General features: G+C 42.6%; 1 protein-coding gene across 4 annotated transcripts in view; it reads left to right on the forward strand.

Annotated features, from left to right (window-relative positions):
• Positions 1–21,248, forward strand: part of ASTN2 (astrotactin 2) — a 1,072,177-nt gene that overhangs the window by 402,921 nt on the left and 648,008 nt on the right. For all 4 annotated transcript variants that reach the window (XM_056138490.1, XM_056138491.1, XM_056138492.1 and 1 more), the window contains one exon: positions 1,537–1,683. In XM_056138490.1, coding sequence (XP_055994465.1) covers positions 1,537–1,683 — 147 coding nt within the window. The remainder of the gene's footprint in view (positions 1–1,536; positions 1,684–21,248) is intronic.

Below are 21,248 nucleotides of genomic sequence, written 5' to 3' on the forward strand. Positions count from 1 at the left end.
TAATTTTCCCAAGCAAAAGTCCCCTTCCTGCTCTGTGCCCACTCTACCTCTCATCTCGGCGTCTAATTAGCTGTGGATAGGTCCGCCACTGACCCAAAGTCTATTAAGTTTCTGAAGATCAGGGACTGTTCTTTCTGTTGGTGGGGGAGGGGACAAACATTCTCACATATGCAATGCTCAGGCCCTGTGCTTCTGAGGACAGCTAGGGTCATATCTTGAAGTGTTTGAGGGCAACTGGGGCTATACTTTGAGATGTTTGGGGATCTGTGTGGTTCAACTGGGGTTCAACTCTGAGTCATGTACATGCAAGGCATGCACCCTAATACCTTTACTATCTCACCAGTTCCAGGAACTATCCTTTTATTTTTGTTGTTTTGTTTTGTAGCAATACCTGATATTGCTTTGGGCTTAATCCTGGCTCTGAGCTCAGGGATTCCTCCTGGTGGGGCTGCTGTGGGTCAAACCTAGGTCAGTTGCTTACAGGGATAATGCCCTATTACCTGCTCTGTTATCTCTCCAGCCCATATCCTTCTAAGATGTGTTTCACATGGTAGTTGTTCAGTGACTGTCACTGTCTGTCCTCCCATTGTTCATTGATTTGCTCAAGCAGGCACCAGTAATGTCTCCATTGTGAGACTTGTTACTGATTTTGGCATATCGAGTATGCCACGGGGAGCTTTCCAGGCTCTTCTGTGTGGGTGGGATACTCTCAGTAGCTTGCTGGGCTCTCCAAGAGGGACAGAGGAATTGAACCCGGGCCGACCATGTGCAAGGCAAATGCCCTATCTGCTGTGCTAGGAAATTGGTTTAACTGATCAGCTACTCGTGTCCCCTTTCAGATGATAGGCACTATACATCTAATATGCTTTGGAATTGAATCATCCTCAATAAACACCTAAGAAAACAAATATTCAGTGATGGAAGCAGATAATACAGACAGAGATAATTAAATCTAGAATTGCAAACCAGGATCATCAAATTTGCAAGCCCATAATCCTCTCTTTAAGTCCTCACCATCATGGCGCCTTCTCAATTGACTTTGAAAGAGAGCAGAAGGATTAATCTCATCTTGTTACTGAACTTTGGGGCCAGAGAAATAGTACAGTGCTGACCTGGGTTTGATCCTCACTGGGCATCCAGTATAGTCCCCTGAGTCCCACCGGGAGGATCCCTAAGTACTTCCAGGTATGACCCATAAACTAGAAAGACATAGACAGAGAAAGAAGAAGAGAAATAGAAGACTAACCAGCTTCACAGAAAGGTCGGGTAGGAATGAGAGTTCACCATCATTTTCAGGAAGTATGTTTCTTTTGTTTTTAATAAGAGAAATAATCAACCCATTTTGAATACTGTTGAATCAAAACCCAATAGAGAGCACGGAGATATCATTGTAAGCCCAGAAGTTGAGAAATCTATTTCCTTTGTTCACCCTTCCCCAACCTTTGAGTAAAATAATCAGGTTCTCAAACTCTCTGCTACTGTACTTCGTCACCTCTTAATAGAATGATGTCTTTGTGTGTGTCTCTCTGTCACCAGGTTTGTTGAAAAGCCCAGTGAACAAGACAGCCCTGACACTGATTGCTGTGAGCTCCTGCATCCTGGCCATGGTATGTGGCAGCCAGATGTCCTGTCCACTCACTGTGAAGGTGACTCTGCATGTGCCTGAACACTTCATTGCAGATGGTAAGAGCTATGTCGAGGACATGTTTCACACCCATTTTGAACTCCTGGCTGGTCAGTGTCCTCCAGATGTGCTGTACCCTTCAAATTATATTACAGGGATTAAATGACTAACCAAGGTGTTGGGAAGAGACCCTTGTTGCTCAGAGTCCTCCATTATTTGAATTTAACTAAAAAAAAATCTCCATGGAAGGATGGATTTTATTGAATTAAGAAAGAATTTAAATGTGAGTGCACAATGCCTCTCTGGCAAAACACAGTACCCAAAAGAAGAGAGAGAGAGAACAGGGAGGAATGCCCTGCCACAGCGGCAGGGTGGGAGGGGGGGGGAGGATGGGGGGGAGGGATGCTAGGACCCGTGGTGGGGGAGGATGGGCACTGGTGGAGGGATGGGTACTTGATCATTGTATAACTGAAACCCAAGCACAAAAATTTGTGAGTCTATAAGTGTACTTCATGGTGTTTCACTAATAAAAAAAAATGAAAAAAAAAAAAATAAATAAATGTGAGTGCAGAGAGACTGCACCATTTCAGAGAAATCTACTGTTCTGTTTGTCATACCCATTCCGAAGTAAATCTACTCCCCATCACACACACACACACACACAGTGGTGGGGGATTTGCTGATTTAAAATTATGACAGGGAAATCTACATGAGCTTTGTTGGAATTTCCCGAGTGTCCTGGAGACTACTTATATCTCATTCCATGTAAATGTGCTTTACAAGTATCTTACATCCTACCATTTACTCTTCGCCCAATTAATTTGAATTAATGAGAGACCATAGTCACTAACATCATTTGCAGAGAGCACGGTCCCTGAAACTGATTAAGGTGCTTGATATCTATTGCTAAAGTGCCCTCCAATAAAGTTATTTTATCTACTCTAGTAGGATGTGAGGGGGCCTCTTTCCCCAAACACTTGTACTCGCTCAGCATTACTATTTTTAAATGTGTTGGAAATTATCATAAGTACAACAAATAAGACATATGTTAAGCATACTGCTTAGTTAACTTTTTCATAGGCATCAATCCAGATCAAATCATAAAACATGTCCTGCCCTTTTATGCCCCATTCCAGTTAAGGGATAACTACACTTCTCACCTCTAGTAAAATATTACTAGAACTATTATTTTTTAATCTTTTCCCTTTGAATGTGTGTTGAATGCTGTTGAGATTGTTGCCCTATTTGTTTAGTCTTTTCCTAATGTACCCTAAACTTATTTCTCATTCTTAAGTCACAGTATATAGTACTTAGTACCAATTTCTTCAATATGTTTGGCCAAAGTAGCATTTTAACCCCTTTTTCAGAAACCCCCAACTCTCAATCAGTACAACCTGTGTTGCTTTCACTTTGCCATAGTGAACATGCCCTTATTTGGTTTTCACTTGAAGAGAAAATAAGGTTAGCATTTCCCATCTGAGGTATATTCAGTTTACTTTCATCCTTATCAGTTCTTATGTACACCTAAGATAGGCAACCCTATGAATAAAGTAGTGCAGAGTGGGGCAGAAGAAATATAATTTAGAGAAGCGTTAGACAGGTAGGCTCATGAAGCTTCGTATTGCAAGAGTGGTTAGAACCTAGATGCAGCTGAAATACAGGGATGGGAAAATGGGAGCAAGGACTGATGGCATTGGAAAACCAATAGGGACAATCTCAGCCATGATCAAAAACACGTGATTTATCTTTCATCCTCATTAGTTACTGCTCATTATTATTATACCTCATTATTGTTATACCTTCAAAACATTTTAGTTCTTAATATTTATTTTTGGCCTTCAAAACATCCTAATTTTGAATATTTATTTTTGTGTGTGTACAAATGGAGTTCCAAAAGGCTAATCAACAATTCCAAGGTCATGGTGAATAGTTTAATGGCTAAAGGAAAATTTCATGGAATAATGAAAACAGAATTAAGTACTTGTTCTGCTTCTTTTTCTTGTGAAGTCTGGTGGTTTAGGGAGTAACTCACCTTGCTTAGCCTCAGGCTTTGCATCTATACAATGTAAATGATAAAAATATCTTACAGAACTTCTTTGACATCTGTCATACATCTAAAATTTTATAACTGGGTGGTCCTGTCTGTGTCTATGCTGAGATCACAATCTCTTTGAGGATGGGTGTTGTGTCTCTGGGAAAAGCTGTTGTGTTCTTGCTGCCAGCATACTTCCTGGTCCACTGGACAGTCATGAATATGTGTTGAATGAATGAATAGAATAGAAAAGAGGCAACAAGTAAGGGAAATTACTTCAGATTATGCCTAGAAATAAAAGAAAATTGAAAATAATAAGGAAGAATAAATTACTAGCAATGTGCTGGCACAAACATGACGAACAGTGCTAGAAGAATCTAACCCGAAGTGCCTCATTCTTGAGGCAAAATGGAGTACCTTTCTTGATGTGTTATAACATCTTGGTTAGGACCATAACCTTTAAAATGAGGTATGGCTATAAATGTAGGAGAGTCAGTTAAGCTCCCCAAATCTCATTTTTTTCTCATCTGTAAATGGGAATTATTTTGAAAAGATGGAATGACATGATGTGTATAAAATGGCTAGTGAGTATATAAAACATTGTGATGGCTCAGTAACTAGTGGTTATCATTACTCTTATTCTTAAAATCATCCATAAAGGGAGAGATATCAAAAGCAGGAATATGGGAGGACTCAAAGGTATAGGAAACAAATAGCTGAGAGTAGCTAGTCTCAGCTATGAAAATGGAATTGAAAATCCATTATATGCTCACCAAAGAAGGGACTCACATTGGAAGATATTAACTCTGTAAGGTTCTCAATCTTTTGGGAATCAGAAGGAATTCTGAGAGCAGCCTGGGCATGAAGTTAGGCAGATGGATGTCTTGTAGTTTTATTAAAGTAGACTTTCCTCCAAATAACCCCAGTGCCTTGTATGGAAGTTTAATCTACATGCACTGTTCATTCCATCTCCCTCCAGTAGCTGAACAAAGTAGTTTTTATTATCTCCATTTGACAGATAAGGAAACTAGTGCTTGAAGAGGAATATAACAAAAGTAAAATAAAAGAAGTTTTCAATGGAGATGAAGACCTATCTAGGAAGGAACCAGTCTTATGTATTGCACAGGTGACTTTCCTAGTTCTGCTTTATGAAGAGATGAGATTTGTATGGGGGAGGGGGACAAGAGGGTAGACGATGGTTTTATCCTTAAATCCTTAAATCTTATCTTTGTGAAATTAGTACTTATAATGCATTGCAATATAGCATAAATACTCTATGTAGCAATGTTCCAAGTATATAGTCACTGCTTTTTTAAACAAATATTTATGCATCAAGATCATAACATACCCTTTACCTAGCAACCGTTGTCTAGTAACATCATCATGGTGACATCATCATCATGGTGACAACATCATCATGGTGATGGCTATCCAGATGACAGCAGGCCTTCAAATGGGAGAAACTGCATTAAGACCGGGCCACATCTCAGACTATGGCTAACACAGTGTTCACTTTTGTCACTTCACTCACCTTTTCCTGTGAGCTTTATCTGCTAACTGGCCAATCTTTTCTTAGAAAGTCCTCAGGCTAGTCCTGTAGGGATGGGCTGTCCATGGTGGTGCAGCATTGTAAGGGCTGAGTAATAGGTTTGGTTTCCAGGAAGAAAATGAATTCTGCCCTTTGTGTTACAACATAGTTTTACTTGATGCTTACTGACCATTATGGGGGAAAGGTCGGCACAATAGAGCACTTGTTCAGAGCCCAGCTGGCAAGAGCAATAAATACTGACACAGCCCCCATCTAAGCCCTTGGCAAATATCACCCTTTTCTTTTTGGTCTGGGCATTCTCAAGGCCACTCTTGACTTTTTGTTTGGCTAAGCACACAGTTAAAGATGGACTGAATTCATCTTAGTGAAGTTAGCATTGTTTTCTACCTGTTGTCTGTAACTCATCTGCATCTGGGCCATTTTTCCTATAATCCTCAAATCTAATGAATCATGTCCTTCAGGCTAAGAGCCCAAGTATTAGAATTCTTAACAAAAACTTTTGATGGTCCCTTTAACAAAAATATGCAAGCTGTATTGATATATCTGTGTGAGTAAATTTTTCTTCCATATAACAGATGGAATAACTCCTTAAAAACTTTTATGGCCTACATAATAGGTTTTGGATTCTTCTATCTTTGATTGTGTCATTCTAATGGAACTGTCTTTTGTATGGAACACAATGTGGATTATCTACTCTGAGTTTTTTGTTTGGTTTGGTTTTGGTTTGGGAGCCACATCCAGGTGTGCTCAGAACTTACTCCCAGCTCAGTGCTCAGTGATCACATTTGACAGGGCTCTGGGAGCCATAGGTTGTGCCAAAGACTGAACCAAAATCAGCTGTGTGCAAGATAAGTGCTTTACCTTCTCTTCTATGTCTCTGGTCCTAATCTAAGTATTAGAACAAAGAATCACTGATTATTCGTGGTTTCATTCAAATAGTCTTGCAGGTAGAGTTACTGATGAGTGGTTATTGATTAACATTAAGCACTCATTGTCTTTCCTTGGCTTTTGCTCCCACTGAGGCAGCCAGTGTAATCCAGGACTCAGTATTCTCTCCCTATAGTAAGAAGGTAGAGGAGACATCTTTTAAAGGAATAGTTGTTTAGATTAAGTTGGTAAGATGGTTCCACTCAAGAGTAAACAGGTAACAATAGAGTTCTTTTTTCCATTCCTAAAATTTTAATTTGAAGGAAATGAGTCAATTATGCCTTGTAAATCATCCAGAAGAGGGGATTTCTACTCAAAGAATTAAAAAAAATATTGTAGATACCTATGACATCTTTAAGGACAGGGTGGAAGCAAGCTATTCTATAAGAAAAGTTGGAGGAACCTAGAAAAAGGTGCATTTAATATTATTGATTATACATTTCAAAACATGTCAGTGTTCAGAACACTGTATACAGAATTCTGACATAATTTTCACAAAAGAACTATGAAGTGATATTTGCATTCTTATTTTGCATACATAAAAAGTGGGTTCATAGGATGATAAACAATTTGACTAGCGATAACACAGAAATGAAGCATGGCATGATATCTAAGTCCACCTAAGCCCCCTGTCAAAGGTTATTCCATGTCCTAAGCTACCACAGATATGGCCTTGTCAGTTATTATTTGTCTTTGAAATGTGGATCAGGATTTGGAACTGGAGAACATACAGTGGGTAGGGCACTTACCTAGATTCAATCCCTGGCATCCACTATGGTCCCTTGTGCATGGCTAGGAGTAACTCTTGAATGCAGAGTAAACCCTGAGCACTGCTGGGGAGATAACCCGAAAACAGAACAGAAAAATGGAGCAGGCTTCTTAAAGTGTTCATGAAGTAATCCTGGATTTATATGGATGATGAGGGTGGATGGAAAGAGAGAAGATGGAATCTTAGTGTGAAGATGTCTTCACAGGCCCAGCTTCAGCCTCATTATCTACAAAGTGGAGATAATAGCAGTACTTATCTCCTAGAGTTATTGGGAAGAAGAAATGAAATAATGCTCATAAAGCTTTTCTCTCAGTATCTGAGACCTAGTAAATGGATCAATAAATCGTACAAATGTTAGGGTTGTGATAATATTTTTTTAATATTAGGAGAGGGTCATTGCAAGGTAATGAGTTCCCCATCGTAGGGAATTTCCTGAGAATTAATGACCGCATTCTGGTGAAGCCATAGAAAAGAAGTGAAGGAGTGTGTTGGGCTAGATTATATGGTATTTTGATACAGACTCATTTCAAAAGAATATAAAATGTTAAAAACAATGTTTTAGAACTGTTCAGGATATATTCGCTTATTCTTTACAAGATCATCATTGAATGTCACCAATGCTTTACCTAGGCTTAGAAATAGCATGAGATTGAAGGAAGGTGAAGGCTAGGAATGCCTCTTGAATACCCTATTTGGACACACAGAGAGGAGGAGGAGGAGGAGGAGGAGGAGGAGGAGGAGGAGAAGAAGAAGAAGAAGAAGAAGAAGAAGAAGAAGAAGAAGAAGAAGAAGAAGAAGAAGAAGAAGAAGAAGAAAGAGTTTATACATTAATGCATGAGAATATCCTTGCCATTGTAACTTTGGTATGAAACTATTCACTGAAATTCTATGCTCTCATCAATTAATAAATCCTATAAATAAATTTTTCCATAATGTAACAATATCTTCCAAGTTGCCTAATAGCTATGATATCATCTGTTGTCTTAAACCAAACCTTCAAATGTATTGAAAATAATACCTATGCCAAGAAACCTGTTAAGATGGAATTCAGTTATTAGACACAAATTTGGGGGTTGAACTAGGGTGGTATTCAAATATTCTCAGTTCATTGTGTTGAGAAATTCACTCTCTGGGGATTTCTTAGGCATCTATGAAATCATTAAGTGAAAGTATTCATCATAGATGGTCTAATTTGTTAGTGTGCCACAGATGTAACTTAAAACACACACTCACACACACAACTAAGTACACTGAATCTCTTCCTACATTAGTTGTTTTTTCTACATCTTGTCTTTCAACCTAGTATGAGCTAATGTGTGGTTTGTAACTGGGCTGTAATGAGGAATGGGCTTTGTAAATTGACCACAGAGCTAATTTATTGTGATTTGAGTACATGGGGGAATATTTTCAGCTCTTGTAAAGGAAAATTACTTTACACTGAAGGTGTCCAATGCACAAACTTCCAAGAAACTTACCTAAAACAAAGTTTCTTAGACCACCTGCTCTGTAATGAGTGGAGCTTTTGTTTTGTTTGGCATGGCTGCAAGGCCTTTTAGTACTATGAAAAAATGTTCAGAATTTGGAACAGCTTTCAAAACCTGTTTCCAACTCTCACCCCCCTTCCTTGTTTCCTTTTTATGGGCCCTTACCCTACATGTTGCCCCCTAAGCCTGTGCCATGACCCCCATTTGTGTGATTTTTCACCTGTAGCCCCCTTGGAATATTCTGGGCCATTGGCTTCAAGTTGAGAATTGTTCCCTAATTTGGTCCCTGCCTCTTCCTCTCTTCACTTCTTTGCACATACTAGGCTGCAGACACATACAGACAGAGCTCTCTTCCTCATATCTGCCTCTCTCTCTCTCTCTCTCTGCATTTGCTTAAGCATTGCTCCCCACCAGCAGCACCCTTTCCAAGGTCCCTATTGTGCAGCATTACCCATTCTAATGTGCTCATTTTTTCTCTTTCCTTCTGAAAAAAAAAAAGAAAGAAAATAACTTCATTTATGTAAATCTAAAACCTCACCTAAGAAAACTCCAGTAAGAAATGCTCTCCCTTTGGGGCTGGAGCAATAGCACAGTGGGTAGGACGTTTGCCTAGCACGTGGCCGACCTGGGTTCAATTCCCAGCATCCTATTCTGAGCACAGCCAGAGATAATTCCTGAGTACAGAGCCAGGAGTAACCCCTGTGCATTGCCAGGTAACCCAAAAAGCAAAAAAAAAAAAAGAAAAAGAAAAACTCTCCCTTTTCTTAGATGTTGCATCAAGTTCCATGGGCATCTTTCTAGTGGCCTCCACCTTCTTCCTGGCCTCAGTACACTCTTGAAACACCTGAAGAATCTAAGCACTGGCCTTCTGCATGAAATCTTGCACCCCTCTAATTTGTTTACAATACTGCAAACTGTGCGTTCTTTTAAAGTAAAAATTCTCAACTTTCAGTACATCCTCTTGAAATGATGTGAGGCCTTCTTATTGTGCTTGCTGTTTAGATTGACCTTCTTTGCATGGTCTTTAAATTCCTGTAACATCCAGGCGGATCTCTCCTGGAGGACCGCACCCCTCTTTCTCTCTGTTGGCTCCTTAAATATCCCTGACTGCTTCCAGTCTCAGGACCTTTGCTCATGAAACATGCCTGCAAACTCCCTACCTCCCTACTGTCTTCCAGAGAAAATTCAATTTACCCTACAATGCTTGACCTCCCTTTTTTAATATCCCAGCTTTTGTTCTCCTTTCCAGTCCCTTACTAATCATTCTTCTTAAACCCTGCGTAGTGTCTAGATTGCACTTTTTTTTTCATTTTCTAATTATATATCTTCTGGTGAATGCTGGTCTCTCTGACTAGGTCATAAGTTCTTAAGGGATATAGATCATATTTAATTGTTTTACACATTATATTCTGCACCCAGGACAGTGTCCAAAACATAGTTGGTGTCCCTAGATATCATTCTGTCTAGGAACAAATACTGATTTTTATAGCTAGACTTAAATTTCCTCTGAGGCAAGAGACCTGCCTTTTTTTCCCCCACGCCTTAACCTATGGTAAAATCTAATGCAGGCCAGGCCCAATAGATTTATAATAAATTGTGTTGGTAAAATGAATGAGGGGGGGGGGGGCGACAGCTGGCCTAAGAAGATCTGTCCTGGAAAATGACGGTGCAGAAATTGAACATTGCCATCGCTTCTATGGTTGACTGCTTGCCAATGCTTCTGTTCCCATTCCCAAAGATTAGAAACTCCAGTCAAACTCACACTTGTCACCCTCCACCCCAACATCAAAATGAAACCGGCTTTGTTCCTGAGCTCAGGAAGAGAGGGAACTATAAATTGAGCTGAGATTCAGAATACTCAAGAGGGAGGTGGCAATGAAATACCAATAAACCATATTAATATGCTGAAATCAGGAAGAATAGGTTGAACTCCAACCCAGATTTAATAACTATACGTGAAAGAGTACAGGGAGAAGGCAAAGCTAGGTTTCTGTCAGGATGGAAATGAGGTCTGTAATGAAACTGGTAATATAATTATAAACTGTGAACACTTTTTCCTCTTCTCCCTCTTCTGGTACTTAATACACAACCTGCTCAGCAGTGGTTTGTAGCTTCAAGCTGGAGCTGGAAGCTCTGGATTTCCCCTAGGGTGGAACTGGCATTTTTCCCCCCTCTAAAACTCTTCATTAGGAAAGTATAAACCTGCAAAGCCATGGAAGGGGGAAAGTTGCTTCTTACCGAAATAATAATAAAACTCCAGATAGCGTGTGGCAAGAGGCTGGATGGGTAAAATAGTGGTGGGGAGGGTTGGGGGGCCCTCTTGAAAAAATTGTTCTAAGTACCTAAAGCTAAACCTCTTTCAGGCTTTTGAAACCATCACACAGGTAGTTAAGGTGGGATTTTTTTCCATGACACCCTGTGCTAAAATGTTCGCTGGCCTTCCAGCCAAGGTGCATTGTTTCCCATTTTCCTTCTTCACAAAAAGGGTTAACTGCATTTGAAGACCAAAATTGGAAACTAATTTCTGTATTTTGATAGCAGATTGAGTCCAAAAATACGTTCCATGGAACGTGGGGTGGGGCTCGGGGGAGAGAATGGCTGCAAAGGGTAGAGAAAGGTAATTTCTTCTCATTAATAATTCCATTCTGCTGCTGTGAGCAGAAGGCCAGTTTGACATTTAGACTGGGAGGAGAGAGTGACAGGTGGGAGTTGTGATGAGATGGAACTCAAGATTATAGAGTTTGATGTTCCATCATTAGTGGCTTGCTACTTTTAAAATGACGCAGGGTGGTACAGTGCTGGGAGAAAGAAGGTGATGTAGTCTGTAGTTACATAAGTTTGAGTCCGGGGAGACATGAGTTCTATTTCCAGATCTTCTGATACCTAGTTTTGTGACCTTGAGTATATTAATTCATCTCTCAAGCCCAGGATTTTTCCCCTAAAAACCACATGACTACTCCCTGCTTCAAAGCAGTGCTCCTGTTCCCCACTTCAACAGGGCATTCATAGAGATGGGGGTGTTTGGCTGCCCTGGCTCACCAGGAGGGAAGTTCTGATTATGAGAAAGTTTTGCTTTTTCCCTTTCTATTTGTTCCCAGATTTATTATTTATAAAGATGATAAAAGGGTTGGAAAGAGGTCTCCAAGGGTCTGTCCAGATGAGTAGAAGGTACAATTTCCAGGAGACTCAGTTTGGCCAGAAGGAAAACAAAATTGTTTAAAAAATACTTTTTTTCATAATAACTTTACTCCCTTAGCCACACAGAAGACCTGTTTTCCAGACCTGGAAGATATTGCCTTTCCTCCTCTACTCTAAATCAGGCAAAGGCTGAGTCTTCAGAGATGGGTATAACATGGTCCGTGCAAGAGCCTGACTTACGGGAGTGAAACTCAGAGATGAAATTCGCACGCAGAGTGGCAGGAAACACTCTAGGATTGGAATGAAGGCTGAGCACTATGGAAGACAGCCAGGGGTCTGAGCTGGGGGTCCAGTGTGGTGCTAAGAAGCAGAGCCCGAGAGAGGTATTCCCTAGACTTGGGACACTGGTGACTTGGGAGATATCACAGTCTTTCCAGAGGGATTATGGAGTCATTTCGCATCTTTATATACACCATGCAGTCCCAGTCTCCCAGAGATGACAGTAACAGCATCTATCCTCAGTCTCATTGACAGGATGCTATAAGTACCAGTCCCTTTGCCCGGTGTCTTGTAAAGTAGCACCTCATTTAATTTGGTAGCCTCTTGAGTATATTTTATGTTTTATCTCTAGTATGTCATAGAAATTAAACCTTTGACACTAAAGTTTATGCAGTCGACCATGTCCACATTGCACAAGGTGCCAAGTAAAATTATTTCAAATGAGCAGCCCTAGTCCATTCAGCCAAGAATGTGGAAGACAGTGATAGGTCCAGCTTTGCCATTGAGTCACCCTAACTTCACAGTCTGGACTTCTCTAGGCTTTGGGGCTTGTTTTTTTCTCCCTGTAAAAGGTATGATGAAAACAAGACGTTACTTCAAATATCTCCATGCCCTAACACTCTAATACTGGAATGGTCAATACTGGGAATCAAAGTTCCCTTTAAATGAATAGAGTCATGAAATTTGCTTATAAATGGATTGACATAAAGAGTATCATGTAGAGTTAAATGTGTCGGGGGAGAGAGAGAGAGAGAGAGAGAGAGAGAGAGAGAGAGAGAGAGAGAGAGAGAGAGAGAGAGAGGTATAGAATGACCACATTCATTTCTGGAATTATATGTGTATATATGTGTATAGCACTGTAGCACTGTCCTCCCGTTGTTCATCGATTTGCTCGAATGGGGCCAGTAATGTCTCCATTGTGAGACTTGTTACTGTGTTTGATATATTGAATATATATTGAATACGTCACAAGTAGCTTGTCGGGCTTTGCCATGCAGGCAAGATACTCTCGGTAGCTTGCCAGGCTCTCTGAGAGGGGCGGGAGAATGGAACCTGGCAACACACACACACACACACACACACAGTGAGGGTAAACAGGGGTAAGGAGGATAGGACAATGGTGGGAAGCTTGCCACAAGAGTGTTGGGGAGGGGGTGAAGGGCAGAGATAAAGGGATATACCTGATAACCTTTCATTATCTGTATTGCAAACCATAAGGCTCAAAAGTTGGAAAGGAGAGAGAGAGAGAGAGAGGAGGAGAAGAAGAAGTGTCTGGCATAGTGGCAGTAGGACAAGGGGGCGGAAGGGAAACTGGGACCATTTGCCATTGGAAGAGTACACTGGTGAAGATGGTAAAGGGATGGGTGTTGGAACATCATATGACTAAAACCCAATCAAGAGCAACTTTGTAAATATGTATATCACTGTGATTCAATTAAAATAAATTAAAAGGCTCTCTATAAGCCATTCTATTAGGTTTGTGCCCTTGAGACCCTTTTTGGAGGCATTACCTTAGCACCCCAAGCCCTGCCTCTTCCTACTCTTGTTTGGGCCCTTCAAAGGCTACAAAGCCCCCTGGGTCGGGATCTGGGGAGTAGAGACAGCTGAGCAAACCTTTCACAGCCCACAGGTTGCCATTTGAAGAAGGCTTAACAGGACCCCAGCCAAGATTCTTCAGGGGCTGCAGGCTCTCCAGACTGGCTGGAAAAGAAGGGAATCAATGGGGAAGGGGCCTCTCCATCCTGAGTCAGTCCTCAGCTCCCATAATAGTGACCTTGTACAGACTGGATGTAGGGAAGAGCTCAGGAGAAAGGGTGTGTGCACACATACCACATCAGAGGGATTTGAGAAGCTGAGGGGTGCAATAAAACCTGAACATCCCTTCCACCCCTAATATGCTTCTTCCCACGCTTGGTGTCCAGCCTAGCTTTGCTTTTTAGCTTTTCTCCCCAGCTACCATTTTGGCTTATCTAAGCCAAACATCTCTGCAGATGTTCTGCCTTGGGTTTAAAGCAGTTCTTAGCAGTTGAACCTCTTTTAAAAGTCTGGGTGCCTCACCTTTAGCTGGAACCTTCTGGGACTTCCTTCCTCTGCTTAACCTTGGCACTCCTTAGGAAATTATAGGGGGACCCATAATTGACCTAACTCAGTGCCAGATTCATACAACGGGACTGATTCCATCACAGAAACATAGGAGGGGATAAATCAGGTAAGACATGCAATGACTTACAATACCCAAAGCTCACAATTGACTCCGTGATCCTTCACTCTCAAATTATGAATCTTTATCAGATCTCAGACTCACTGTCTGTAAATGCTTATACCTGGTAATTCCATTCTTGATAGGTGGTAATGGAGAAAGCTAGAGGGTGGCATGGGAATAATATAAAACAGATGTTTTGTCATTGCTAAGCATGTCCTCAAGGGAAGCAAAGGGTCCGTTATGTTATTTAAAGTGGCAGGTCCACTCTACCCTTGGACTGTCTTCACCCTCTCGGGATGGACCTCACCAAGATATAATCTGCTGAAAACTCAGGTTTGCGGGGTTTGTGACGGAAATCTCCAGGCTTTCTTGGAGTCGGAATGAGCTACCTCCCCCCACATCTGTACTTCTGGAAGCCTCAGCAGTCACATTCACACTCCAAAGTTGTCACCCATTTGGAAAGCTACTCCAGACTTACCATCCCGACAAAAATACTGAATCCTCTGAACAAACATCATGACCTTTCAGAACCTGTATTGCAAACCATGATGCACAGAGGGAAAAGGAGAGAGAGAGAGAGAGAGAGAGAGAGAGAGAGAGAGGTAAAATGCCTCTCATAAAGGGAGACTGGGGGTGGACGTGGGGTGTTGGGAGATGGTGGCAGGGAAACGGGTACATTGGTGGTGGGAAACATACACTAGTGGAGAGATGAGTGCTGGATCATTATATGACTGAAACCCAATTATGAACAGCTTTGTAGTGGTCTATCTCATGGATATTCAGTTAAAAACATTTTTTAAAGTAATGTGGATTTTGTGCCCAATTCAATCAGCTTAATCAATGGCTGAGTAAGTAGCAGTGCTCCTACATTAAAAAAATATGACAGGTGGCAGGTGAGCAACCAAAGACCTGAATAGATTTTAGAGTGGAGAACATGGGAATAAAGACAAGAAACAGTCAGCAAGGTATATCCCTTTACCTACTTTCAACACTAAGTTCTTGTGTAGAGTGATCACTTCTAACTATTGTTGTCATACTGATCCCTTCTGTATCCTAACTATAGCATCAGTGATCACTTCTAACTATTGTCATACTGATCCCTTCTCTATCCTAACTACAGCATCTGTATTGCAAACCATAATGCCCAAAAAGAAAGAGAGAAAGTGAGAGAGAGAGAGAGAGAGAAGAAAAGATGGGGTGAAAGTGGGAGGGAAACTGGGGACATTGGTGGTGGGAAATGTACACTGGTGAAGCAATGAGTGTTGGAACATTATATGACTGAAACACAATAATGAACAACTTTGTAACTGTGTATTTCACTGTGATTCAATACAAAGAAAAGAAGGGAGGGAGAAAGAGAGGGAGGGAGGGAGGGAAGGAAGGAGGGAGGGAGAGAGGAAGGGAGGAAGGGAGGGAGGGAGGAAGGGAAGGAGGGAGGATGGATCAGCAAGATGGTCATGGAAACCTGGGATGTTTCCTGCTTGGATAGAGATGGGTTCTAAGAAACAAGAAGGTACATATCTTGGATATCAACCCATTGGAAGAGATGTCCAGGCACTGCTAGTGAGGCTCTGTGGGAGAGTGCAGGAGAGAGTGAGATCTGGAAAGGTGGACTTCCAGGTCAAAGGATCAGCATGAGCAAAGATGTGATAGGAGATGCATCGGGAGCACCTGGTGTTCTGTAGACCCGATTCTACTGGCAGGGGTGTCAGGTGGAAAGCACAGTCCTCTCTGAGCTGAGCTTTTATCGTGGAGATGGTTGGAGTCATGGATCCATTAAAGATTTAAAATATATTTGGTGTTGGCCACTATGAATACTGCAGGGCCACACACCTTGGTCGGGGGGTTCCCTGGTGATGTACGTTTGAGTGCAGTTTGCACACGTGCTTGCAGACAGTTGCACATGTCAGTGGTGATGTTCTTGCATATTGATGTTGCAGTGCTCACCAGGGTTCACAAACTTGATAGCAGTGCTCAGACCCATTTAGTGCTCACAGCTTTAGTTGTGGTGCTCAACAGGGGTTAGAGTCTTTTGTTGTAGTGTTCACCCACAGTTGGTCTAGTGCTCCAGAGACTGTAGTCTTAGATGTGTGGTGCTGGGATCCAAAACACCAAAGCTGCCAGGACCATGCCTAGCACCTATGGGCAGCTTTGGGGATTGAACTCAAGGAGTCACACTTTCAAGGCAGTTGGTGTTGGTCACTGAGCCAGTCTCCCTCTGACCTTGTTTCTTTCATTGTTTCCCTCCTCCTCTTCCGCCCCCCCCCATTTTTGTTTAGGCACCATGATTTGTACCAAGATTAACTGTTAGTAATCAGTGTTTGCTGTTTCACCTCTCCACTCAGTGGTAGTGTCCTTATTTCCCCATCAATGTCTTGGGGTTTCCTCCTACTCAGCCCTCATTCCACTTATGGGGAAGGAAAGCTCTGGAGGTTGAGTCTCAGGTTCTGTTGCCACTAGACATGTGTAATTCCCTTACTATGCTCCTTAATATTCCTATTATCACAAAGATCATTCTGTATCTGTACATCCTCTTCTGAATGTTTCACCAGCATGATATCCTCCAGATCCATACACATAAAAGAGATTTGCATGACTTGATCTTTCATTAGAGCTAAATAGCATTTCGTTATGTATGCATACCATGACTTCTTTCCCTCTTATCTTTTCTTGGGCACTTTGGCCTTGTTTCTGAATCTGTAGAATGGGTATAATCTAATGATTCCCTTGCAGGGAAACTAAATCAGACCATATCTGTCCAATTTTTAGCAGAATGTTTACTATGTAGAAAACACTTGGTAATACTAGCTTATTTATTTTTATTACTATTTTAAATGATGATTAATTTAGATCGCGCCCTGCAGTGCTGAGGGCTTACCCATGGCTCTGTGCTCACTGCTGGTGGAGTTTGGGGGACCATATGGAGTGCTGGTAATCAAACCTGGGTTGGCCGTGTGCAAGCCAAGTTCCCTTCCTGCTATACTAACACACTGACCTGGACAATATTGTTTATATTGACATCATCAACTTGATCCCACTGTCTTAGTCTAAGTTATGTTTCCTTGGTTTTTCTTTTATACATTCAGTTACACTTACAAATCCTTCCTCAATATCTAACAGGGTTAGAGTCTGGAGTTTGGGCTGAGGTGATGTCTCATAGGCCTAGAGAGAACACAAGCTTTGCCCTTGTGAAAACCTTTAGTTCAACACCACTCAGTTCACTGAGCATCCTGGAAACAGCCCCTGAAGACTGCTGGGTGGATCCCACCCAGATAAAGAGTCTGGGCTATAACATTGTACTCCTTAACTTAATATTTGACTGTGATATTCCCCAGCGGTGTGGCCTTGGGCTGGTTATTTAATCTGAACCTCTTTGTTCAGCTGTGATATGGGAATGATAATAGGGTTGAACCCCTCAAAGAATAATCTCAAGTCCCTGGATCAGAGTCAATGTGCAGTGATATCCCCTATTAAAGTGACTTGTAAGCCCTGGAAGGGCATAGAGCATTGCTATTTCTATGACACCTTCAGGACACTGTGCTCAAGAAGGTTTTATGGACTGACCCCACAGCAAAAGGGACTCTACAAAGCCAAGGCTGGAGAAAGGGAACCTCTTAGGGGACTATTTCATTTAGTCTGTGCTAATGAACAAGGCATTGGGAATACAAGTGAAGATAAGGAGCAGAAACCCAAGTTTGCAGCCCACTGTAAAGAGGTAGAAGGGAGAGGTAGGTACCTGTTACCGCAGCATCTGCTCCTGGGATTCCAGAAAAGATTGCCTGATCCTCGTAGTCCAGAGACTGATGAGCCCAGAACACTGTAGAGTGTTTTTGCCAGACTGGGAGGTAGAGATGGTTGAGGGCATGAGCACCATACTAGTTTAGGGAAGTTCAAACCCCCCACTCACCTTTCCCCAAGTCATAGTTTCTCGTGAATAAGCCAGGAACTGTGGTCTTGAGGATTCGGTGTTTGTTAAATGCAAGAGGCTGGCCTTGGGCAATATGCTCAGGAGCTCTCTCTTATTATTATTCAGCTCATGTGCCAGCTTTGGTGGTGAGATGAAAAATCAGATGCCAAACCCTTGGCTACACTTATTGAAGAAAATAAAGGGGGAAGGAGGTAAGATGCAAGCAACTTTGAAGAACATATAGTATTGGGACCTTTACAAATCCTGCCTGGATGAAAATTATTAGTAAACCTTGGCACCGGGCTTGGTAAGCAAAAATTAATTCACCAGATCTCTCAGGGCTGCTCTTGCGAGGGCTTGGATCCTTCCAGCTGCATCTCAGGTGATGTGTCTCGGCAGTCCTGGGGCTAGGGTGAAGGAGGGAAGGAGTGATTGGTCCCCTAGCCCTCACTCAGGTGCTGACATGCCCTGTGAACGTGTGGACTCCTGTGGGGGTGGCCATTTCCTGCCAAGACTCCACGGCAGCATTAACTCGGGAAGCACAGGGAGCCAGGGGCCCAGACGCAGGCCCAGGGGCCCGTGAATGGAGCAGATGTCACGTTTGAAATATGGAATCAATTAAAAATGGCAGCTCCGCCACCTCAAGGGGGAGAGCGTGGGTCCAGGGGTGAGGGCACAGTGTGGCAAGTTGCAAAGTAGCTAGCACGGCAGTTTTCGACGGAGTGGAGCGGTGGAGCCACAAAACACTGGCAGGCACACCGTTGTCTGTTTGTCCCCAGTGCGTGCTCTGGCTGCCTACAATGTGGCTTCTTGAAAACCTGGTCTCCCTTTTTGTTGATTACCGGGCACCCCTTTGTTTTGCTTCAGTGCTCCTCGCTCTGTACTTCATCTAGTCGCTGTGATGGGACAGTCTTCAGAGGAACACAGGGTGCTGCTGCTCTGTTCCACTCTCACGCCGAAGAAAGCTCTCTGTCCCCTCCACATCACCACCCTGCTGATGCTTTGTTGTAACCATTCATGCCATTATGTCCTGACTGAACCTTTCACTTCTTTCAAGCCAGAATTATTTCATTTTCCTGTCCAGCTTCCAGATGTTGACAGGCATTCCCAAAAGACGGTGTTTGTGGTGTTCATTGCTCACCCCCGTATTAAAGAGTGACCCACCCTCACTCAACCTGAGATCATGCGTCCATCTCTGTGGTTTTGGTCTCCACTGCAGTTCCGGTTTGAAATTCACAATGAGCTCATATAACTGAGCAGCATGATTGGTTCTTGCCAAACCAATCTTGACCCCAGGAGATATTAGCTGCCCTCATCTGCCTTCTCCCCAAAGTGACATCATGTGCAGATGGGGTGATGCAGGAGATCATTTTCAGTGAGACAGAGTTCTCTAGTGATTCTTCAATGGAGCAAGAGAGATAGCACAGGGGTTAAGGCACTTTTCTTGCATGAAGCTGACTCTGGTTCGATTACCAGTACCACACACGGTTCGTCAAACTTTACTAGGAGTGATCCTTGAGCACAGAACCAGGAGTAAGCCCTGAGAACTGCTGGTTTTGGTCCATCCCAAATCCTTCACCAAATAAAAACTAATATTTTTTTTGAGAAAGCAGGGAATAAGTTGAACATCTTAAAAATTGGCTGGGCTGGGTAGATGTATCACCACCACCATGCCCCATTCAAGTAGAGTGTGTGTGTGTGTATCCTGTGTGTGTGTCTGTGTGTGTGAGACAGAGTGAGAGATAGAGACAGACAGAGAGAGGCAGAGATAGAGACAGAGACAGAGAGCTGGGTGAGACTGGTTTGCAGCAGGGACCTGGTCCTCATCACTCCCCTTTCCCTAATGCCCCTGCTGTGTCAGCTCCTAAGAGCTTCCTGTCACCCGCATTCCATACTCACACTTGCAATACAATCCATGTATGCAGCAAGCACATACAGAGGGCAGAACGGGTCTTCCAAACAAAGTGAGGGCTGCGAGAGAGGCCTTAGTACCCTCCGGTCGCTTTTTCAGTCTCCATCTTTCTGCCTCTCCAAGATCAAAGCCGCTTTTTGATTCCAAATCAGTATAATATTAATTATTAAAATGTTAGCTAAAAGTCATCTCGTTCCCTGATGTGGTAGGCATTGTACTGAGACTTCTGATAATGTATCTGCCATGTCTTTCTGATTCTTTACAGAATTTCTTTATGCATTGAGCGTGTCTCTATTTCATGTTCCTCTGGACCCAGGACAAGCATAATCCACAGGGCTGAGGAGATAACACAGGGAGCTGGGGAATATGTTGTACATGCAGGCAGCCTGAGTTCAATCCTTGACACTGTGTGGCCCACTGAGCAACCCCCAAACACCCCTGAGCATGCCCCTCTCAAAAAGAAAGAGAAAGAAAGAAAGAAAGAAAGAAAGAAAGAAAGAAAGAAAGAAAGAGAAAAACCCTGACTCCCTTGTTCACAAAGCTTTCATCCTCAGCATGATGTCCCAGTGAATCGGCAAAACCAAGTCCATACATTGTAACTATCAAGAAAGGGAGAACTACTATTAAAACTAAATAGTTAAAATGAGCAAAAATGAAGGAAAACCAAGAGGAGACCTGAGCAGTGATGCTCAGGTCAGGTATTCAGGGAGGACTTCTCCGAGGAGGTAGCCTTGAAACTGAGATGGGAAGTGTGCAAGGGAGGAGGCATGAGTGGGGCAAGCAAAGGCAACAGTAAATTCAAAGTTTCACTGCAAGAGAAGCTAGAACAAGATCTGCATTGGTTGGGGGCGGGAGGGAATTGGAGAGATGATGCAGAGGCGAGCGGGGGAAGAAGCCTGCTGGGGGCCCTTCTACCATTAAGGAAGCACATAACATTCCCTGTCTGCCCCAGCTGGCTGTGTGGACATGAGACTGCGCCACATCACTTCCGGTCAGTTTCTACTCCTGCATGATGCCAGGTCCCAGTTCTGGCCACTTCTCCCTTCAAGTCCTACCCCTTACCCCCTGCCTCAGGTCATCCCTCCACGTTTACTGCCCTCAGTTTATTTTCTGTATCTTCTTTTTTTATTTTTATTAGTGAAACACTATGAGGTATAGTTGTAGATGTACAAATTTTTGTGCTTGGGTTTCAATTATACAATGTTCAAGTACTCATCCTTCCACCAGTGCCCATTCTCCACCACCACTGACCCCAGAGAGATCGTCCCAACACCCTTTATTTGGTGCTCCCCTCTCTATCTGAACTGCCTTTTCCCCTAGCATGTGTGGCTGGCCTCCAAGCCATGGAGTGAACCTCCGGGTACTTATCTTGGTTATTCTTGGGTGTTAGTCTCCTATTTTGTTACTTTATGTTCCCCAGATGA

The sequence above is a fragment of the Sorex fumeus genome, unplaced genomic scaffold, assembly GCF_029834395.1.
Source record: "Sorex fumeus unplaced genomic scaffold, SorFum_2.1 ptg000129l, whole genome shotgun sequence".
Classification (NCBI taxonomy): domain Eukaryota; kingdom Metazoa; phylum Chordata; class Mammalia; order Eulipotyphla; family Soricidae; genus Sorex; species Sorex fumeus.